Source organism: Dysidea avara, chromosome 4, assembly GCF_963678975.1.
Source record: "Dysidea avara chromosome 4, odDysAvar1.4, whole genome shotgun sequence".
Taxonomy (NCBI): Eukaryota; Metazoa; Porifera; class Demospongiae; order Dictyoceratida; family Dysideidae; genus Dysidea; species Dysidea avara.
Window position 1 is genome coordinate 23117360 of NC_089275.1, and position 24317 is coordinate 23141676.

Genomic DNA, 24317 nt, shown 5'->3' on the forward strand with positions numbered 1-24317 from the left:
AAGCTACTAATCAACTGTTGCTGCCGCCATGTAATGTGCTCTTTGGAAAAAGTGTTGCCATTTGGCAATAAACTCACCATCCATAGCCTTAAGTCATCAGTTAATGGTATACTAGTATCCATTCCACGGATCTAGGAGATGTCTGCCCCAACTTCTCACCATCTTCACAAAGTGTTTCCTCGAAACAATCAGGCGTGACTAATACTTCATTATCCAATTCCAAGTCAACCTCACAAGCTTCTGCTAACTCAACACCAGTTTGTAGCTGATAGGTAGTTTTGCCATTGTTTGTAATCCACAAGGTTGTTACACCATCCTCTTTTGCCTCAACCAAGGACTGGTCAATGCATAAACAATCACTCAGGGTCTCGCATTGTTCTATTAGCACAGAGCCTGTCACACCCTTGACCTGTACTGGAACTACTGCAGAATGACAAGCAGGTAAACGTACAGCACTAAGTAATTTTACCACTGCAACTGATGAAGTGTTGGTCTCTACATCTACTTTCTGCAATGGCTGCTCCTCTTGGTCAGGCTTCTTGCTTCCATCATCCAGCAAATCCTGATTAGACTCAACCACTCCACTGTTAGCAGGTTTAAGTGCATCCTGTCCATGCTTTGTAGCTGGATCATTCACAACGCTAGCACTTCCAGGTTCATCAACAGGTTGTACATCAGGATGATAGCTCACTACACCTAACATTCGACACACATTTTCTGACAGCAACAGCTTATCAGGATCTACCAGCTTAACAAAAACTGTACTCACTATTGTCTTTTCACAAAAAGTAATCTTCATATCTATCTGACCATCTAAAGTGATAGGTTTCTGATCATAAGTGCAGGCCCTCTGTTCAGTAGGTTTAAGGTGATGTATGTTTAAATTTGCTTCTTTCACCATGTCATAGAACTGGTCTCCTCTCATAATAGTAATATCAGATCCTGTATCTATCAGACTGACGATGGGAACTCCTTCCACCATCACTTTTACACATTGTGATCCACTCTTCTTTGCACTCAGGTAAGAGTCAGTTCGAACCATCTTTGTCCCAGTTCCAGATTTGGTTTGTGCTTCCTTCTTTCCTGTGCTTTCTGTCTTAGTCTGCTTGCATTGACAGGCCAGGTGATTAGGACTATCACAGATGTAACATCTCAGCTGCTTCTGTTGTCTTGTTCCATCTTTGTCTGACTGTGCCTTTGATTTGTACTAACTTCCTGTCCTTCTGTAATTTCTTTGCCAGTGCTGTGTTGTTGAGGATGGCTTGTTGGCAGGACCACTGTTGGTAGGACTACCAGTTGGTGATGGTTGCCTTTTCTTAAGCTCAACAAGTCTTCTCTCTTCTCTTCTAGCTGCCAGACAGAGTTCTTTATAATTCTGAGCCCCAGAGACAGATGGGGACTCCAGCAATGTATACAGAAGACCTTCCTGCAATTGCCCATATAGCAACATCTCTCTAGTCTCAATGGAAAGATGTTCACGTCCAAAGCCTGTCTGGAAGACTTTCTCTAATCTTGTGATAAAGTCTGATACTGATTCACTTGACTGTTGTGAAGTATGGCGGAAATCCAAGGCTGCCAAAGTTTGGTTGCCTGGATCAAGCTTCTCTCTTAGAGCTTTTACAGCAACTTGGTATGAAGATCTGTTCTCTGGTATTAGCAACTTCCATTCCTGTGAAGCCCTTCCTCTCAAATGACCAGCAAGTTGCATAAGTGTCTCATCTGGTCTCCACCCATTCCAAGTGGCTGCTCGCTCCAGTGTCAGTAACCAATCATCAAATGTTATTGTGATATCTTTAGCAGTAAATGAGTCTATTGGTGGTGCCTTTCCACGCCAAAGTGTGGTAACAGGATTGTCAGGAACTATTCTGTCACAATTGGCTACCCCAATAGAACTGATAGGTCTGTTAATAAAAGCAGTATTAGATAAAGATACACAATTATTGGTTAACAGTTGTCCAGACTGAAAATTGGAAGTCAAGCCTGTTGTATTAGTGGCCACATCTCTTAGTAGACCACCTTTAAGTTCACTCACATGTCCTTGACTCACCATAGGTATGTAACCTGTCATTACTGTTGTCTTTGGAGTTGACATGTGGTCTCCAGATGATTCTGCTGCAGAGTAAAAAGGGTTAGTTGTTGCAACAATTTGTTTGAAAGGTAAGGATTCATCAGGTGATGTTGTTGTTGTTGTGTTCACACGTTTGAAAGGTAAGGATTCATCAGGCGATGTTGTTGTTGTGTTCACACGTTTGAAAGGTAAGGATTCATCAGCTGTTGTTGTTGCTGATGTTTCAAAGGTCTGACCTCTTTGTTTTGTGACTGACAATGGTCTTGTTTCTGTAAGGTGAGTAGAGATAAAGGCAGGGTATTCTTCTCTGGTCACATCAACCCCTTTGCCTGCTGCAGAAACAAATTGTGATTTACCTTCTATCACACTTACCGACTCCCTAGTGGGGGTTTTAGCGACTCCACTTTGAATTGCTGGCTCTGATAGATTTGATAATTTCCAACAGGCTAACTCCATTTCCCGTATCTGTAACTTTTCTTCAACAAAAGTATTTCCTGGTCCTTCTCTGCCAGGGCATTATCAAACTCTATCAACTGCTGGCAGTTTTCCTGCCACAGTTCCAGTAATCTATCATGGGTTTTACCCAGTTCAGCCTTCACACGATCAAACTCTACTTTCACTGAATTGAGCTCTACCTTCAGAGCTGTCTTCTCTTCTTCCATCCTTGAAAGGACTATGTGTAGCTGTGTCATCTCATTTGAAAGACTTCCTGTGTCCTCCTCACTGTCATAGTTCTCTTGGCTAGGAGTAGATGCCTTACTAGACAAGGATGGTATCAGTGGAGTGACCTTCTTCATCCCTCAGCGATAATTATTTCCCCTCCTCAGTCAGGGAAATCACCACTTGAGCCTGTGCTCCTTCACCACGGAGTTCTGTTATCCATCCACCAATCATTACTTCAAGGTCACTTCTTGGGGCTGCTGTTGGCAAGTCAAGGGCTCTTGCCAAGTGCTGTATGTGCTGGAGTCTCAACCTTTTTGAATTTAAAGGGTTGGGTGTCCCTTTCACTGTTCCAACTACAGGGTCCATTCTATCTACACTCTGTTCTAAAAGCCAAAATGTTCCTGGAAGCTGTCTATCTACAGTAAGCTGTATGTTGTACACTACCTCTTTGTCTGACCTTTTCCTCTGTGCCCTCCTTGCTCAAGAAAAAGTCCAGTTCTCTTGCCAAGTACTCAATGAAGTAAGTAGACTTGCAAGATCTCGGTAGGACCTCCACTGTAAATTTGACTCTCAGCACAATTCATTCAATACCAGCACAGAATAAAATGCAGCAGCCAATACAGAGCAAAAAATCAAGTTATTTATACTGCTATTAATTGTTTATTGTTTCTATATGGTTTCAGCTACATCATCACTTTATAGTTACATCATCACCTATTAATAGTTCTTAACTACTTTACATTATTATAGTTACTTTATTTTATGGGTAATATGTAACTGTAACTGAATAGTTCAGTTGAAAGTAATATGTAACTAGTTACTTTTAAAAGTAACTGTCCCAAGTCCCAACACTGTAAACAAGCAATTTACAATTGTTGGCCTAGAAGAATCCAAGAACACATATATTTACGGAACCCAGTTATGTCATGTGAATAGCTACGACTATTTTATAGGTAGAATTTTTACAAGCATACAAAGAGTAGTCTTTTTTCTTCCCTCCTACCCAAAAGTGTATTATCATTAACCATGGTAATGGCTCATAATAGGGATTTTCGCAAACCTCTAATAGAGCAGTCACCTAAAACCACCTAAAAAAGCAGACTTGGTCATGTAACAACACTCAGAAGACTTATTATCAATCACTGAACTTAGTTTTTATTATAAGAAAGAGCAGTGGCATATCTAGACTTTCTGGGTCGGTAGAGCACAATTAGCCCTGGGAAAAATATCTTGCAAGGTTTCCAAGATTCTTGCAAGAAAAGGGACATTTTCAGTGCAAGATTCTTGCAAAATATGTGCACATTTCCTGCAAGATTCTTGCATGCATATGTACGGGACATTTTCAGTGCAAGTTTCTTGCAACCTTGCAAGAATTTTGCATGCTTGCAAGAACAGTGTGAGGATCTTGCACTGCTAATCTTGCAAGCCTTGCAAGATATTTTTTCCTGGGAATAGAGCACAAAAAGGTCACAGCCTGCTCACAATGGCAGCCCTCCACCAACTATTATTATTATCAATTTCATCCAAAGAAAGGGTACACAAAAGGCTTATAGCCTGTACAAGGTGGTCCCCAAAATACATACACAGTACAAAAAGCAACACAAAAACATTGACTAGCTACAAAGCAAACAATAACGAAACAAACGAGCAAACAAAAATAATTATACAAAAAAGTAACAATGAGTAAGAGGTATCAGTTAAACAAATACAGCAGAGCCGTGCGGAAAATTTGATTCACAGTTTATAGTCACCACCCGCATGGTATTTGAAGTCTCCTCAAAATTTCATTATACACTGTATCCTTATTTTATCACGTGACGCTCTAATTATTCATTCATGTGACATACACATTTTAACAATAGCATGGCTAACTATTGTAACGTTCTTGTGTGAGCTCTCAATAGAACACTTGTCCCTTGTTCTGTAATAGCAGTGGAGCCAACAGTGGCTATTATTTAGATATAAAGTCTGGAAAGTTTTCGAGTATTACTGCATTATTGCAGCGAACTGTCATTGTCAACCATAGTGGCTGTCTTTCACAAGACAAGCAGAATGTTAATTCCAGCATGGATGTATCTTTTAATGTTGTGAGTGTTTGTTCATTGTTTTGGTGAGTGTGTTCATGGATGGGTGTGTTCACATAGTCCATCAATTCACAGGCCATCGATGTGGGTCTCTGGTGGGATAGGTAACAAAACATTTTTGACTGCTCTATTGTGTTTTACTACAGGTGACTGCTCTATTAGAGTGCTTCAATTGTTTTAGCAGCAGAATCCAACAATGCTGCAAAAAAGCATTGTGCTGTAAAATACAACCTTTATAATGGCATGATGACCTTTATCAGGCATTTTCCCCTTTCCGCTTTCCGTTCCCGTTTTCCTAGAATTCTACTTACCCTTAATTTAAGTAAATAAAACTATTTTATTGGTGCCATATTGTCTACCCAAAATTTGTAAACATGCCTCATGCTGACCAGAATTGTTGACAGCTTTGTTTCCATGTACTGTGTCTCTTAGCAATTATGGTTATCTTGTCTTATTGAAATTCTGCGCTTAGAATAAGATGGAGTTACATGTAGTAAAAGGTTGCATACATGGCTTTCACATCTACAAAGACATATGGATGCCTACTACTGGAGAAACTCTTCCATGAGAAATTATGACAAAAATTTATTTGATCCATATTCAATGGCCACCAAAATTGGAAGCGACATGACTGGGCATATTCCGTGCAAGATCTCTCAGAAATGAGTGGTACCTTAACCTGCAAAATAATAATAATTGTTTGACACAGGGTAGATTGCAAATTCCATGCAAGTTTATAATAGTTACGACATAGTCACAACACTAATGAAAAGAAATCTCGACTTGCTACATAAGCCAAGAAGAAAATGACAATGGCGAAAAAGGGGCAGCTTCAGCAAGTAACAAATCCATGATTATAGATTTGGATGCTGACAACCAGAACATATCATCAGATCATGATATTACAAAAGAAAATCCTTGGGTGCATTTTGGCAGACGAAAGCTCATTGTTTGCTAAGCCAAGTTAGAGTGGATGTCAGCTTCCAAATAGTGAAAATTCCCAGTGCTAACTGCTAATTGGATAATGTCTGGATGGAAAATTTAGAGAGGTTGCTCTCAATGAATTTAGGAAGTCTAGAATTTTAGATGTCATTAAGCTGTAATTTACATTTTCAATAATTATTGGAGTTCATTGTGACGTACGTATAATAATTGTATTTACATTTGACAAATCATACTTTCAGCTCAACTATTTATACCACAACTAAGCATGTATGCATGGAAATGTAGTCAAATTCAGCTTTTCTATACAATCCACTAAATGTTGTTGCTTCTTAGCTTGGTCATAATTACTTGGTGGACTCTTGTTGTCAGCCAAACAAATACAATTAGCAATTGCAAACAGTCCACAATCTTCATAACCAACTTGCTTTCCATTGTTATTAGTGGCCAAATCTCCACTTTTGGCCCTAACAACTGCTTCAAAATTTTACAAGTGCTATCATTGACTGTACCTACAATAACTCTTGGATAGTGGACACTTAACCCAGTGGTTTGTCTTGCAGTGCACAATTTGCAAAAAGCTCTTTACACACCTAACAGGGATTCTATTTTCCTTGTGCAACATCAAGCAAACCATAGACATTCTACATTTTCATTTACATGCTTGTCAGTTAGCTGCTCACCTACAGACAAATATGCATGAAATACATAACTAAAACTACTAATACTTTACCTTTTAAAATTAGACTTTTGTGAGCTTTCGTCTGCCAAAATACACCCAAGGATTTTTTTATAATATCATGATCTGATGATACGTTCTGGTTGTCAGCATCCAAATCTACATAATCACGGATTTGTTACTCGCTGAAGCTGCCTTTTTTGCCATTGTCATTTTTCTTCTTGGCTTATGTAGCAAGTTGAGATTTCTTTTCATTGGTGCTGTGACCGTGTCGCGACTGTTAAATATAAACTTGCATGGAAATTTGCAATCTACCCTGTGGTAAATCAAACAATTATTATTTTGCAGGTTAAGGTACCACTCATTTCTAAGAAAAGTGAGAGATCTTGCACGGAATATGCCCAGTCATGTCGCTTCCAATTTTGGTGGCCACTGCATATGGATCAAATAAATTTTTTTTGGCATAATTTTTCATGGAAGAGTTTCTCCAGTAGTAGGCATCCATATGTCTTTGTAGATGTGAAAGCCACGTATGCAACCTTTTACCACATGTAACTCCATTTTATTCTAACTGCATATGGCACTGAAAGGGATGTTTATTAGGCATGCATATCAATTTAAACTTTTGCAAAATGCAATTTATCAAAGTAACACCAAGTATTCTGCTCTCCAAAACTTCTGCTTATACAGTATAAATCCCTCACAGCCATTACATATTTCCTCTTAGAAGGACTACATTTTTGATATACTACCTCCATTTCTCATTAATGCATTCCTGTATGGCATTTATATACCTTATCTTCCCTTTGAACTGAGATGTGAAACTGGTATATAGTAGTATAACGATCGTTGATTTATCATTTTGTAGAACATTGACAGTAGCTTGGGTACACCATATACATGTATTTATACTCTCTCGTGTGGGAGAGTATATTGTGATCATTCCATTCATAGTTAGGTGGTTTCTTTCTCACTTCAAGTGATACTTTTGGCAAGATGTTCTAGCTGGTCATGTTGGAAGTTGAACTATTTCTTGGCAGTTGTCCTTTCTGCCTTTCTGAAAAGTTAAGGATTATGGATATTGCTAAGGTGTTTTAGCAATGATTAGCATGAGAAATGTAGTCCTGTAATTTCCTCTTATCTTCTGTACATACTTGCCATCGATACCTACATGTACTCCTCAATTGCGGGTGAACAAAAGTTGTTTAACTTCCATAGCCACTATTCAGCTCCAAAGGTACAAACTAATGGCTACTGTCACGTCTTTGCTACTATTCTACAATATTTGTATTGTTTTTGCCAATGTTCCAAAATGACAACAACAAAAAACCAGATTGAAACTAAATATGGTATGGATTCCTCCTGACTTAGTTTCTGCATGCATCAGCCAGCCAGCAAGCACGGTGTATTTAGTAAAACTGCTTGCATACTGTTATTAATGATAGACATTCCATAGCAACTTATATATCGGAAGCATTTTTGGCCATTCTGAAGACACTTTTGGGCTTCATTCTACCAAGGTACAATGAAAGTGTTGTAAGGCTACTTTCTGGTCAATATTTTTTTGTGAGAAAACCCAAACCTCCATGATCCCAATACTGGGTAGTGTCTAATCACTGGACTGGACTACTGGACTGGAATACTGGAATGGACTACTGGACTGGCATTTTTTTGGTTTTACACATTTTTAAGGGTTGGGTTACTATACATTTGGGTGACTTGTGACAACATTTCAGTACTGAGTGGTGAAGATGTTACTTGAATTCTAAAAAGTAGCTGTGTTAAGCCAATTAAATACACTTCTATTCACTGCTACTCTACTGTATGGCAGATATGTATACCCAAAAATGTTTCTCTCACTGTTAGGCATACATGATTATTGTGATACAACTTTCTATAACATATATCGTGTACGTGTGTGTACGTGGGGTGTGTGTGTGTGAACACACAAACTAGATCCCATTGCATAACTGGTTATTACTGGAATGAAATGTCTGCGTTCTGTAAATTGTACTACAATGCCATTTATTTAATAGGAGTAGAAAATTGCATGGTCATAGCACAACAGCATACAGTACGTACAAGTAGGTAAACATAATTGCAACAATCCCCATTACAAACAGTTACGTACATATCATGGACTCCAGTGACTAGTTACCAATTCTCCATATATGTTATAGAAAGTTGTTTCACAGTAATCATGTGTGCCTAACAGTGAGAGAAACATTTTTGGGTATACACACATGTTAGTATCTGCTATACAGTACAGTAGCAGCAAATTAAATGCATTTAATTGAATCCATTTGGCTTATCACAGTAACTTTTTAGGATTAAAGTATCATATTCACCACTCAATGCTGAAATGTTGTCACAAGTCACCCAAATGTATAGTGATCCAACTCTTAAAAATGTGTAAAACCAAAAAAATGCCAGTCTAGTATTCCAGTCCAGTAGTCCAGTCCAGTGATTAGACACTACCCCAATAGTGTATAATATTGGGTGTTGACTGCAAACTTGATTCTTGGGTCTCTTTTTGCATCTTAAACATTAATTCTGTAAATTTTTGATCACTTTTTAGGCTACTCCCGTAATAATTGCTAACTAAAACTTTACACAAGTTTGTATTAATGCTGATTTGTTTTGCTATAAATAATTAAAGTACTAATTAGGGATGTAACAATATGGGTAAATACCATATTGTGTATTGCCTTTAAAAATATTGCAATATATTGCTGTATTTCAATATTTGCCTTTGGTGATGCACCCACTGCTTATAATGGCCAACAGTTATTAAATATGTATTGCAGTACAAGTAGGCAGTACTACAACCAGTACTGTTTGTTTAGGATATGTGGCTTCTAAAACATCAACAATTACATTCTGGTGGCTTTGATGCCTGCCCTCCAGGAGGGTGGCAGCTGAATAGGCTAATTATCCACAGGCCACAGCCCATTACAACCCTACAATATTATGCAATATATTGTAACACAGCAATATATTGCAATACGCAATATATCAATATGTTTCATCACACATATTGCGTATTGCAATATATCAATATGTTTCATCACACATATTGTATTGTATTGTACCCCTACTACTAATACTGTATTTAGTGGCATATACCGTATAGCCTAAATATTTCGAGGGGAAAATATTTCAAGGTTGACCAATGTTGCTAAAAATAAAATTTTTGTGGATTTGTGAACACTCTCAAAATGTATTAGACTATATGGAGGTCTAAATATTTCAAGGCTAAAAGTTTCGCTGATAACCCTCAAAACCACGAAATCAGCAAAAATTTACACCCTCGAAATATTTAGGCTATGTGGTACACAGGCTGCAGTATTGTCTATGCAACTGGAATTTTACAAATTTTTAAATTGTTTTGTAGTGCCATGAGGTCCTGGATTCCTTCCTATCAAAAGGCCACAAAGAAATTGATGGTGGTATTTTGTAAGTTATTTAGTGCTACATGTATAGCTAATGGATAGACCAACAGTTTGTAACTGGGGCATAGTCTGTGCTATCAAAGCAGTATTTAGCATAAAAGAAGCTCTCTATTCTCTAAATGTGTTTAAAGTTAGCTACATTGCTTTAGAACTGTGGTACTTAGCTCCAATTCATTAGTTAGCATAAATCTAACCACAGTCAACTTATGCTTGGCTGAAGGAATCAGGCAATCAGTTAGTCAGATAGTGGAAAATTCAGTTACACGTAAGTAAGATTTTAATATATTGTTGGAAAGTTTTGGGGTTGCTCTGAAGGCATTTTTTGGTGTGATTTATGCCTAACCAATACTTCCAAGCTGTTGTGAAAGAAACGTGACAGCTACGTGGGTGATTTTTTGGGCAAGAAAACTCACATCTTCCTGATCCCCACTGTACTACCATGCTGTATAACTGTTTAGGTATGCTGAAGGTGAAACAGAGAGGATTCTTGGCCGATATGCTCCTTGTAAGGATCCAGAAATGGTACTGATTTTAATGTATATGGAGTGTATCTAGATAATGATGCTGATGATTTTAAGTTAGTGGTTGCCAGTTTTGTAGTAAAAGAGAATTCTTAATACTTGGAAGTCCTTCACTGTTGTCACTTCTACTTACTGAGCCACTTATTCCTATTGCTTCATTCCCAATATATTAATGTTAAATCTGAAATGGTCCTGCACATACCAATGCATACATTTCTAACTTGACTTTTCTTTGCTCATAGTAAGTTCATAACATGTTGATATTGTTTCACAGCATGAAATGCTGAAAAGTATATTGTAGCACAGGTATAGGGCAGACCAATTGGGTGCACATGTTTGTTTGTCTGTGTGTTTTTCCTGTGTGTTCAATTAGAGTATAGTGCCTTCTTTTCTGTAATTTCAATTCTTCGTGATGTTAACTGCTTCCCTAAATTATAGAAGCAATTGGCCAGGAAGTGTACACCTGTGTGTTAAGTTAATTTTACTCAAACCTTTGCTTGCAGTATAGCTATGGCGAATAGCACTGCTTTAGTTTAAATAGTTTTTGTACTGATTCATTTCTCTTTGTTGACCATGTTACAATTGTAGCATGATAGCGCAGGTACAATTAGCACATAGGCTGCATTTGTCTTGATAATACTTATTGGTTTAGCTAACATGCTGCTCTGCTGTTTGTTAACCCACATGTTTACATCATCTCTACTACTGGATAGGCTTGCATGATGGAATAAAGTCCATGTAAATTAAGGCAATATCACCTTAGGACATGGTCTTTAATTCAATGCGTTGAATTGTCATTTGGTTAATGTGGAATGTGAAATGGTCCTGCATGAAGGACAGATACCAATGCTAATTATATAAAGCTGAAAAGCTGTCTACCTGTCTGTCTGTCATGCTACTTACTTGTCAGAATGAAGGTTGTTGAACAGGGAAAACTTGAGCTACATTCCATTGTTAACCACAGCACCAAGTGCTTAAATGGTACAGTGCCTGAAGAGATTGTGGGTTCGAATCCAGCTGGTCGCACATTTTAGTTCTTTGTGACTATACTTTCGCACTTTTAAAAGTCAAACTTTAGTCATACTTACTTGGCATCCAAAGCACATGTCAAAGTAGGACCGAATTGAAATTACACTCCATGATCTGGCAACTCAAATATTATTGCTGTAATTTGATGCCTGCTTTTGTTCATTCTTTACAGCGCATTGAAGGCACTAGTGTAGAGAAGACTGAAAATTTTAGGTACATTCCACAGACAATAAACTTTCATGTTGGCTAGACCCGTTAACCTCAAGTTATTAGCCTTACCAGGTTCAATCCCTGCCTATATGTCAAAAGGTGTTTTGTTCACTGAGCCTTTTAGTATAGTACCTTTTGTTTTCTGTATATCCATTTTATGGACATTTTTATTCACTGACTTTATTTTCAGTTCTTCAGCAATTATTTAACTAAGATAAAAGTTCAAAATGTGTCCTGTTCCATGGTAGAATAGATAAATTCCAGATTCTGGAAACCTTATTCAATTTCTTAATGTTTTCAAGTAGTATGAAAAATCCAAAGGGTTTCCTGAAACCCCCCTGGGTACGCCCCTGGTGAGTAGGGCCTGACAAATTGCAGACATGTTCATCCATCTGTTTGTCCTGTGTGTTGTATTAAAGCGGGTACAATTTTTGTGAGTCTGTTTGTACGTGTACCTTGTGTTTAAACTTCTTTACTGCACACTTACACTCTCCTGAATATCTGAATTTAGGTTATAATAATAATAATAATAGGTGTCAACTGGCATACAAAACTGTAAAAATTGTATGGGGCTTGTGCTCATTATAGCTCGTTACTGCTGAGGTAAATAGTGAAGATGTACAACCTACATAATAGTGTAATTAATCTGCACAAAAGCATACCATGAAGATAGTTTGTACCTGTGAGTGGTGTGTGCAATTGCTTGTTTCATTATTATGCTTAGTATAAAGTTGGGTACCATACAATACCATGTGGTATAGACATGTAAATGGTGACCAGAAATACTTGGGTTTCAAATGTTCTACAGAAATTGACCTGTTTTGGTAATAAAACTGTTATGCAGATAGTGCTGTGTTTCTCTATTTGTTTCATAGTTTTCTGCTACTATACATTTTGTACAAATTCATCTTTGTTATATGTAGAAACTGAAATGATACTGCTTGTACAACCTATATAACAGGTACTACTAGCACCACATAGCTTCCACCTGTGTGGTATTATAGAATTCTGAAGTTGTCTTAGCTTAGCTACATGCAGCTCTGCTTTTTAACTTACCTGCATGTTCACGTCATCATTTCAGTATACTTATATGTAGAGAGTGATGTACAATATACTGATTATATTAATTATCATGATAAAATCTTATATCTGGAATATTTTTCAGATATTCCAATAAGATATAATACTATGGCTTATTTATTGTGGTAAAAAGCTAGGAGTGCAGTAATTGGGTAGGAAATACACAAAATATTCTACTAGTGTATTAAGTTATTAATTTAAAAAATGAAATAGGGATCCAAGCGATAAAAATTAGTGAAACAAGCTATATGACAGATGATATTACAATATATTCCTGTGGAAAAATCTCTACATTGGCATATCATAACAATTATTTTGTTCAATGTCAAGCTTACACACATTGTTGTACCACACATGTTACGTCGAGGTATTGCAGTAAAAAAAGTATGAATTTCCAGTGCTAGCCATGTTGCTCGTATCCCTACTAATTTTTACATTAGTTTGTTTAGTTTTTTTGTTATAGCATATAGCTATAATATATGTACATGTTTAACTGTCTACTAGAATATTGAATGTGGCTGTTGTATTAGGGCATAGAGTGACTGCTTTATTTGAGTATCTTGAGTGGACCTCAGACAACTGGCTTACGTGGTATTTGTCAAGGGGCATGGTCTTTCCATGCCTCCTTTTCACCATGCTACCAGTAAGACACGTGGTTGATATGATTAATTGCAACAAGTACAGCTAGATCATTAAAAAGCGTGTCACAGTGCTTGATCATTATTGGTACTGCTAGATTGTAAAGAAGCATAGTCAATCCTAACATGCAGGTAAGAGTACAATGTATGCTAGCTAGCTAATACAGAATCACGAGTGCTTAAATAATTTTGTGGCATCTAAATACGGAAGTGTCAATACAAAAAACTAATGCCTTGATGATGTATGAAGAAGATGATGACCAGCATGAGTGAAGATAAAAGGAAACACAGGAAGCAAAGGGCAGACACTTGTCGGAAACTCCAAAAGGCACATGCCACTGGTGGGTTTGTTATTGTAGTGGTCATACATTGTGTTGTTTAGCCACTAGCTTAGCAGTGTGGTCAGGCAGGAAGGCAAGCAAACTAAAATTGGGTTTGGGCTTTTTTTTAATTCAGTGTGTTTGTTTATCTGTTTTTTTTATTGACTATATCTACCATTAGTAACACTAAGACTCCTCTGTAAAAGTGCTATTCATTGTGTAAGATGTTTCTATTATGGTTTTTATGAGAGGGTGTGCATCATTTTGAGGGATTCCTACTATGATGTTACATAATGCTACTTGCAGTATAGCTTACAGTAAGGCAGTCTCACGTTCTTTGAAAGTGACATCACCATGCATGCTAAAATTAATAGCTACATGAATGGTGCCGATGGGTCCCATTACTTTACGACTTTAGCTAATGTGGAGACTGTCCTTGCACATAGTGCAGGTACCAATGCTAGTAATAGAATAAATAGTATTATTGGAACCTGAACACCTTTTTGTGTTTTAAATGTAGGTTTCACTTGTCAGCAAAGCTAACAAAGGCTCTCATCCAGAAGGTATAATAAATTATATAGTTGTACGTATACTGTAGGTGTATTATCCTGTCTTTTTTTACAGGATTAAAATATAATGGTGTTATTGAGCAGTTAGAGATGTCTCTCCAAAATTTAAAAGTGCCATCAGTAGATACTTTCTTCCTTCATTGGCCAGATCGCAGTACTCCGATTGAAGAAACATTGTCTGCTGTGCAAGAACTATATACCAGTATATTACATTACAAAAAAAATTTTACTGGTATATTTTGCAATGTGTTTTATAGAAAAGAAATTCAAAGAGTTTGGCGTATGTAACTATGTATCTTGGGAAGTGGTAAGTTATTCTCTTAATTTAAACCTTAGACACTAACCATATTATTTTTATACAGGCTGAAATATATTACATTTGTAAGAACAATGGCTGGGTACTACCCACTGTTTATGAAGGAATGTACAATGCTGTTACAAGGTATGATATATAGTATCAAATCTCTCCACTTGTTTCCATTATACAAGTATGCACTAATCTTTTACTGGTACTCATTGTATACTTGTAGTATTAACATGTACTTTACATTATGCATTGATTGTTACAGAATGGTAGAAGGAGAACTGTTACCATGTTTACGACACTTCAATATCAGGTTTTACGCCTACAATGTAGTAAGGAGACCAATGCTGATGTTATGTGTGCAGTTTTAACTCTCCTTGCCTGCAGTTGTGTATTCCCTGTTTGTACAGAATTCAAACCTTCCAGTGGTACAAGCATGCATCTGATGTTGCCAGACATTAGGTGCATAATTTCCAGTAATAGTACCAATAAAATTGTTCAGGGTATTTGTCAAATATGTGAGCTAGTTGCTTTTTTTAATGATTCACCACAATTATAATGTAGATTGCACACTTACTTGCAACTAGCTATACATTTTGTACACTAGCTATTAACACATCTGTAATCAGTAATGTATACTCTATTACAAAAGTATGTCATATAGTATGCCAAGAAAATCCTGAAATATTGCATGGTTATAATGATTGACTGATTACTGTGTAACAGTATCACAGTTAATACAACACAGGAGCATGTGGCTAAAGGACTCATCTCAATTATTTGCTTTGGCAATGAATCTCACTTCCAAGGAAGTTATCAGGTTGGAGTCACTACTACAACCATTGTAGACTATATATATAGGCACAGAGAAATATTTACAACCCTTGTAGACTATATATATAGGCACAGAGAAATATTTACAACCGTTGTAGACTATATATATAGGCACAGAGAAATATTTACAATCGTTGTAGACTATATATATAGGCACAGAGAAATATTTTGGCCACACTATGTTTAATAGATGTACATACATGTATGCAGTATGTAATACAGTACTACGTGTGCTTTAGCTTTACGTTGTACAGGTATACTACATGTAGGAGCACAGTTTAGCTAGATTGATTTTAACATCACAATAATTACATTACAAAGTAAGGATGCCTCTATATAGTCTCAGGGTACATAGACAGCTGGATTCCTAGTAAGGTATATATTACAAACGTGAGTGCACATGTACAATGGCAGACCACCATACACTGTAGTGCTTTCATCTTTGATACAATTCATGTAGTACACCCATATACCAGCCAATACAAAAGGCACCTTACAGCAGCCTCCAGTCCTTATCCCATAGTCAATGACATCACGAAAACAACATCAGCTTGTAACACAACCAGAGTGAAATTGTGTTATTGTGATACACAAAGTATCTGCTAGTTAATCATCATAGGCAGATCTAGGGGGGCCAAGGGGCTTTGTCCCTCCTGGCTTCCCTTGGACTTGCAGAACTATATTGACACCAAAATCAGCTGGGACTGATGATTCACACTGTATTGAAGTACAGAAAGCCAATGGGAAAATAGAAGAGAACAGTTATAAATACATTTTACAGTTAAAGCTGTTATACACTGTGAAGAAATCGAGGCAAACAAATTTGAATTTTTGTGCCAAGATCAAGATACTCTTTAATACAGCAGTCACTACTCTAATAGAACAGTCACAATTCTAACATCATCAATTTATAATTTAACAATACTGCCTTATTTTTATTTACCATCAAACAAGTTTTATCTCAGATAGGCTAACTAATTTCTAGGTTAATACATACATGCTTTGCAAAGCATACATACATTTTTTTTTTGTTAAATAACGATCTCAAATTCAAATCTAGAAGGCCAAATTCCCCGAAGATATCCAACTAGAGTCTATGCCCTTCATTCATCCAGTTATACCAACCAAAGCTATGTAAATGAACATAACGTGTGTACTAGAGTTCCACTCTTCTCTTATAGTGGCACTGTTTTATCCTAAAACTTCTTGCCCCCTCAGCCCCCTAACAGTGTCTAGAACTGCCTATGTATTAAATCATTATTAGTTTTGGCATAAAAAAATATTGATACCTTGTACATTGACAAAGAATGTACTGATACATAAGCCATTATGCACATCAAAAATTACTTGTGGATTTTAAATTTGATGATATAATTTGTGGTCATAATTTTATCCTAATGTATTTCTAATAGTCACCAGTTGCTACACATGCAATATTGTCATGTGTATATTCCCTTATAGCTGGGTGGAGGTATCTTGACAGGCAATTACAATTTTTCTGAGCCACCTGAAAAACAACGAACTGGTAGATTCTGGGGTAGACAAAGTGTCTTTGAAGAAAGGTAAGTTGTAGCAGCTATAATTGTGTACATGTCCTGTCTTTATTATCCACTAAGCTGTAAAAAAGGGTGCAGCCTTTAAAAACCTAGGTGAAAATGTTACAAAATCAAAGGTGACAGCCAAGAAAGGGCTACAGTGATGTTAAAGCCAATCAATTTAATAATGGCTGGGGTGCACCATTAGAATTAACAACATGACAGCCATCGTGTCCACCACCTTTTATTTCACAACTTTTTCACCCAGGCTTTTGCTGCACCCTTTCTATGTCTTAGTCATTTTGCATAGACATCTCTTCTTTTGTAACTCTGGAGGTGTCACTACAATTACTTTTAAGCTACAAAATGTTTAAGCTTTTATGGCTAACCTATACACAGATCAATTTTCAAGTCATTCACTGCTTGTGTGACTAAAATTGGTCTCTTTAATGTAAAAGATCATTACCTCGATAATTTATCAGTATTGCACTAGACTTGAATTCACCAATTCACCTCAACATGTCCATAATATACACCGAATTTCACTGCAATCGAGCTGCACATTTGCATTTTATATTGATTTTGTCAAGTGTGTGAAAAGAAGAAAGAAATAGGCCCCAGGAAAAACGAAGAGAAAAAAATTTTAACCCTAACTGTATTTCATGAACATATACGGTGATGTTATTTAATTTGGAATGTGAGGTGCCAAGCATGTATAATGTAAAAATCATGTGGAAGTGACCATGCATGGAATCATGTATGTGCGACATTTTCTATGTTCCTGTCAATATACCCACGATTTGGCACACTCATGCATATTCTTAGAGGAAGAGTCCATGCTTCCATTGTAGCTGCTCTGGTTGGTGAAAAGGTATGTCTCAGGCCTAAGCAATGTCAAACAGTGAAGAAATCAAGCTGTAGCCCTACAGTGTTTAATCTATATCCATAAAGCACACAGTTAACACAGTTTGTAAATTGAGAATTTACATTGAGAAGTAAAGATTTTAAAGATATATACTCTGTAAAGAGTACGGATTACTAAAGAGTTAGTGAGCTCTGCAACATAAATTCACAGACAAAGAGTTTTGGTATAAGTAACTTAAAAATGGATTTTTTTCTGGTGGACTAATTTCTTAGGTGTAAGTACATAGGTGTAATCATACAGTACGATAGTACTGTATAGTAGAGACCACAAAGGAGTAGGCATGGCCAAGCATCATCCAAAAACCAGCTTCACTTTTCCCAGATGACGATGAGGCAGTAGCTATTGGTGAGGCAAAACTAAGCCCCAACAAGCCTTCAGATCGACCTGAAATGCTTTAAACAAGTTGTTACAGAATTTTTAAAAATATTTATTTAATGGAATTTTCTAGTGACTGACTGACTGACTAACTGACTGACTGACTGACGCTTTCAGACAAGCGTACCTCGACAACAGCTAAGGCTACAAGCTTGATTTTTTCACTGTTCGACGTTGCTTTGGCCCGAGAGGTGCCTTCTAGCATACCGCAGTATGTACAATACATTCTTCATGGACTTACCAGTGTCCTCCTTTGTGTCCCATTCATCTTTGCTGACAAAAAGTGTCGATTTGGTGGTAGCACATGGTGGCTTCCTTTTGTAATGGAAATCGTCCGTATTTTTCATAGTGGATACTTTGATTGCAGAGGTGCTTTTCGAACAGTTCTTAATTCGTAATGCTGTGAACATAACTGACAACAAAGCATAATGGATACTTCACTTTTCAGATGATAATTGATATAACTGGGGTGCGCAGCACCATTTCTTTCTTTTGATGTGGTATGCGTGGGTTTACCAGTCATAATAATTAATTACAAAAAAAGTTGACAAACAAGTACACAAAAAAATTGGAATTTTCAACTAGAGCAGGGATCATAGTACATCGATAAAAGATACTGAAACAAGCTGGAGTAGTGCACGATATTAAATCACAGTAAAACAATAATAAGTGCTATATCCCTACTGTGCATTTCCATTATAGTGTCTTGAGCACAGTAGGTCTTGAGCACAGCAGGGATATAACACTTTTTACTGTGATTTAATATCATGCACTACTCCAACTTGTTTCAGTACTTTTATCGACGTGCTATAGTCCCTACTCTAGTTAAAAATTCCAAATTTTTTGTGTACTTGCTACATATACATTACAGGTATAGGGATCGATACTGGAGGCAGTCACTGTTTACTGGTATTGAGAAAGTCAAGAAATCATTGGAGAGTGTCTATGGTGCTGGCAAAGTGTCTCTAGCTAATGCAGCAGTGAGGTGGATGGTGCACCACTCCCAGCTGGATCCAAAGTATGGAGGTGAGTTAATGAGTAATGTATTATACAGTATCTATCTTGGCAAGTCTTCTATGTTACCATCAATTGTGCTGCGAAATCTGCAATTGAAGGTAAAAACAAACCTTACAAGTTCTCAAGTGACACAAAACTCGCGACAATATCCTAGACTTCCTTAATTGTTTTTGTTACCATCAATGAATGTCACGATGTTCATGGGGGTACTGCCCTTATTTGTTTGTGTTACTATCAATGTCACAGACAAAGTTTGCAACATAGATTACTGGACTTCCTTGCGCTATAGTTTAACAAGAAGGCATGGCACTATATTACATCATTTTGTGTAACACAATCCGGATTTGTGTAAGGCAAAAAGATTGGAAAAATCAATGTAGGACAAACGTTTTCAAAGTATTTCTGAGCACATCAAGTAATAGCACTACCTGAAATACAAACCTTGTAGCCACACTTTTATCAATACTCGGGATTTGCTGAAAGAGAATAACGGGGTGACTTTTCTGTACAGCTGGTATATGAACACGAAACTTACCTCCTAAAAACTTACTTTAACGTCTGAAAAGTAAATTACTTTACCACGCCTGAGTTTATTGATTAATGATTTTAGTCCTCAAACTACCCATTTTTATCGTTGTTTGACTGATAAGTTCCAGTTGACATTGCACTTCTTTTACCCTAAAAAATGGCTGGTAGCTAATTTGTGCATGTGGCACATTTTTATGACCATGCCTCTTCATTAAACACATCTATACCATGTATACAGTCTTGTGATTTTTCTTGTTCACACTCCCCTCCATGCCACAGCAAAGCAAAGGATGAGACTGTAACACCAGCAGTATCACAAAGAAGTGGAAGCTATCTGACAGTTCAACAAAGACAAGTCCCTTCGTTGATCAATTGTGACCAGATTTTACAAAAACTGATCCAAATTTTACATCAGGCAAAATCAAGCTAACACCACCTGTGGATAGTTACACTATCGTACTACTAGTTTTGACTCTTAGTACTACTCAAACTACTCAAGGACAAACTGGACAGTGTAGAGAGCTTGAATGGCAGTTTCCGGCCTTGTGAAGGACCTGGCTTGGCAAGAATCAGTGGTTTACTGCTTGAATGGCGGTTTCTGGCCTTGTGAAGAACCTGGTTTAGCAAGAATCACTGGTTTACTGGTGGACAGCTGATTTTGCTACATATCAGCCACAAAGGAGCCAGCACAGCCCTGTAATCTCGTGTCCGAACTCCAATCATGGTCTGCCTCCATTTTGAGGTCTATCTCTTTCCCACCCCACCCCCCTCCACCACGCAATCCCCCACCGCACCACCCTCCACCCCCTAGGTGAGCACTCGTGATACTAATTTGCTCATCCAACTGCTCAGATTTTCTATCCTATTTGGCGGGACACTCTACAAGCAGCTACAAGTACTGGAAGTGGTCTGAAAGGTAATAGATTGATGCATCTTTTGTATAAATTTCATACGTGTGCTTACTATCCTTGGCAAGTTATGCTGACTTGAATTCTTTAAAATTGTTTATCTCAAAACTTCTTTGGATCATTTTTCCAAAATCCAGTCACAATTTGTTATTTAATATTCAGGCATTATAATGAATACTATGCAGTCATTCAAATTTCATTACTAAGTGATGACACTGCTTTATTTTTACCTTCAGATAGATTTCTAATCATTCTTTAATTGTGTCTGCAGCTGTCAGATCTGTAAATTAAGTATTAAAAAGTAAAGTATTAACTAAAGAGCAAATAAATAAATAGACTGTATTGCTCATTTCAGTAGGTGCTGATGATCTGCCATAGCAAGCTATGTTATAAACCAGTGCTACTTGACAATGTGGCATAGCTAATTGTCACATCTCAGGTCCCCCCAAAACACTATAGAGATTTCCAAATCTTTGCTACACATCTCAAAGTGAAAAATCATGTGATTCATTTCCCACTATTACACCAACAAGACTGGTAAACATGCGACTCAACCAAGTCACTTGCAAATAGTTTAAACTTGTGAATCAGCAATACACTATGTATCTCATCACGTTACAGGTAATCAAATTTATGTGGTGGATGCACACATAGATGCATTGTACATAATAGACAATGGAAATCCCCAGTAGCATCTGAAGTTGTCAGATAATTACAGCATGTAACTCTTGCACATTATAAGTGTAAAGTATAACTATGTAAGTATATATATTATTGTGTATTATAAGTGCAGAAAATGTGGATATGTAACACTGTCATTTTTACCAATGCAGATGAACATTATTTACTGTTTATCGCATCATAGATGGAGTTATCACTGGTGGCAGTTCACTGAAACACATCAATGAAAATTTAGATGCATTTGATGATGGTCCATTGGACCCAAGTAAGACTATATGTATCATGTGTTGGTTACAGGTATTTATGTGTGCATTAACTGGTATCCTCATATATAGGCATTGTAGAAGCCTTTGATGAAGCATGGCAGCTGGACAAAAAGAACTGTGTTCCATACTATATAGACTGAAATGACCTACAAGATGTCAGCTTCAAATCTGCAAGTGAACCAAATTATTAATAATAAACATTGGACTGTAAATCATTTACTTATTTTATTAACGTATACAGACCTCAACAATGAGTGTTGCATGTGTACCAATGTTTAATAAGATTTGTTTGATAGTGAAAGAGTTTGCAAAGCAATCTGGTTGAAGAATGCACAGGTTCAGGTACTATGTTGACCAGTATGTCCTGGCAGGCAGTTTACTTTACTGTTACCCCATGTGCATGCTGGTTAAGGATGTGGTCATAAGCAACAAATTAAATTGTTAATAATCTCGTGATGGACTGATCTTGCTGAAATAATGCACGACTCGATATTGGTATAAACAATCCGGTGGCTGCTTTGCTAGCTGTTACACCAGAGTAGTAAATCTTGTGGCGCAACATTAAACCATTTTTGATATCCAAGACAAACTGTGAACATTTTCATGGCAATAATTTTGTAGTATTGTATACATTCATTGAGACCTACTGGTGAGCTGATGTTACCTCAAAGAATTGACTGTTTTGTGCAACTTGATGGTCATTTTTCTCGTACAGATACTAGTTCATTGAAATCGTACACAGAAATATAAGTAAACATACACATTTCACAAAATTAACCATACATGATCAGTTCATATTATGCACAAACATACACATAAAATTAATTATATAGCAGAAACAATGAATTGTCTTTTAAGAACTGATCTTCTGTGGTGCATTCCAAGCTGACCACTGGTCAATGGTTAAGCAATCAAACAGTTTTCGAAAACATATAAATGATTTAAAATAAATTGCTATACATTAGTGCTGAAACAAATAGCAATTTTTACTATTCGAATAGCTGTGAACAAAAAGACTGAAAATTTGATTATTCTTTATGCTTATACATTGAATAAGTACTGAAACTTTTTGTTAGGGAGCTATTTCTATCTTTTCTAAAATAGATCTAGAATTTTTACAGCATATAGATACTCACTTCATTCACAGTCTTAAGTTTCAAGTCTGGCTTTTCCATCTGAATACAGTGTACAAAGTGCTAACAATTATTCGAATAGTGTGTTAACGAATCAAATAGTGTCATGCCAACCGAATAGTCAAATAACCGAATAATCACTTCAGCACTACTATACATAATACCAAGAGTAAACAATGGCTCTAGAAGCCAACAAATTTTTTAAAATGTTAATGTTGTATGCTGCAATTCATAATTCTAAATATTTTCAGAAGTGACTTGATAATCCAGCAACCACACTAGTCCATGCAATACAATGTACTCCATTAAGCATCAAAGTCCAAGGTAAAAAGTACCAAGTAATGAGGTGGATGGAAACTGTATGGCAAGAGCATTTACCCATCAACTATAGAACATGTATGATCTACAGCATGGTCCACTATAAGATCATGTACACACAATAATGGGCTCTATGCTATGACAATAATATTATTAAAATGTTAACTATATAGAAGATAGACTATGGAATTATGAACAGTACACAATATACTTGTGCTATGGCAGAATATTCTGCAGTTTTCACAATAGAACACTCAAATATTTTTTGCCCTCAGTTTTTCCAGTAAAAACATCATGAAATTCTAAGCTGTAGCAACTTTTTACAGGACCACACCTGAGATTGCACATGGTCTATATGATTAAAATGCAGCTAATGCTTCAAGAAATTATAAAATACAAGTATAGTACATATCTGTCATTTAAACCAAATAAAGTGCGGACAGCACAGATCACTTTCCAGAATACCAGTGACAATTTTTTCATGTGTCAGACTCTTAAACACAAAGTCAATGTACTGGTGGTATTAGCTCACTGTAAGTGCATATATACCAGCAAACAGTGGCTAAAACCTATTTTTTACAACTCTAGTCCTGACCTGGGATGGGGTGTAAGTTGTTGCACATTATTATTATTCTATTATTACTAGGCCCGGGGCAAATACAACCAAGTACAATCACCAATGGGACAACCTACTAATGGGGCATGTACAAACAGTGTATGGCCAACACAGCCAGTGTGTGTAGGTAGAAAAGATGTACATACGCGATGTATTAGTATGCAATTACAATCAGTGATTATCTGACCATGGAGATGTGAGGATGTGAGATTGCACTTTAAATTGTGAGAATCATGGTATTGAATCTGACGCCTACAAGCAGTAAAGCTTAAACATCCAACAAACATTTATTACACTAATTTTATGCAATTGTACACTGTTTGTGTTACATGATATGTTTAAATGAGGCTGGATTAAGACATGGCTGAAGTTGCCAACACGGTAAGATTGGGATAAAAGCAGAGTATTTGAACTGTCTGTTACCTTCAACTGATATCTGAGTTATGTACATATTTAACAATGAGCTGGGTCATTTGTACTAAAATGACCACATGATGCCATGCATGGATATGCTGCAAGACCAAAAAAGATTTGGAGAACAAATGTGACTGAAATGCAATACCATGGATATGTCAGTGTGCACAAGTATGTGGAGCATTGCTGACTGTAACTTTCATGATCA

General features: G+C 36.8%; 1 protein-coding gene across 2 annotated transcripts in view; it reads left to right on the top strand.

The window, feature by feature from the left end:
- Window positions 1-21879, top strand: part of LOC136254405 (aflatoxin B1 aldehyde reductase member 2-like) — a 28390-nt gene extending 6511 nt beyond the window's left edge. Inside the window, exons 2-12 of one of the 2 annotated variants that reach the window (XM_066047093.1) lie at window positions 9831-9892; window positions 10347-10410; window positions 14207-14249; window positions 14311-14457; window positions 14513-14562; window positions 14618-14697; window positions 14825-14891; window positions 16855-16955; window positions 19100-19254; window positions 21547-21627; window positions 21698-21879. In XM_066047093.1, coding sequence (XP_065903165.1) covers window positions 9831-9892; window positions 10347-10410; window positions 14207-14249; window positions 14311-14457; window positions 14513-14562; window positions 14618-14697; window positions 14825-14891; window positions 16855-16955; window positions 19100-19254; window positions 21547-21627; window positions 21698-21768 — 921 coding nt within the window. In that variant the 3' untranslated portion in view covers window positions 21769-21879. Of the gene's footprint in view, window positions 1-9830; window positions 9893-10346; window positions 10411-13324; window positions 13708-14206; window positions 14250-14310; window positions 14458-14512; window positions 14563-14617; window positions 14698-14824; window positions 14892-16854; window positions 16956-19099; window positions 19255-21546; window positions 21628-21697 lie in introns of those variants that run through there. The other variant, XM_066047094.1, reaches the window with a different exon arrangement.
- The last annotated feature ends 2438 nt before the right edge of the window (window positions 21880-24317 follow it).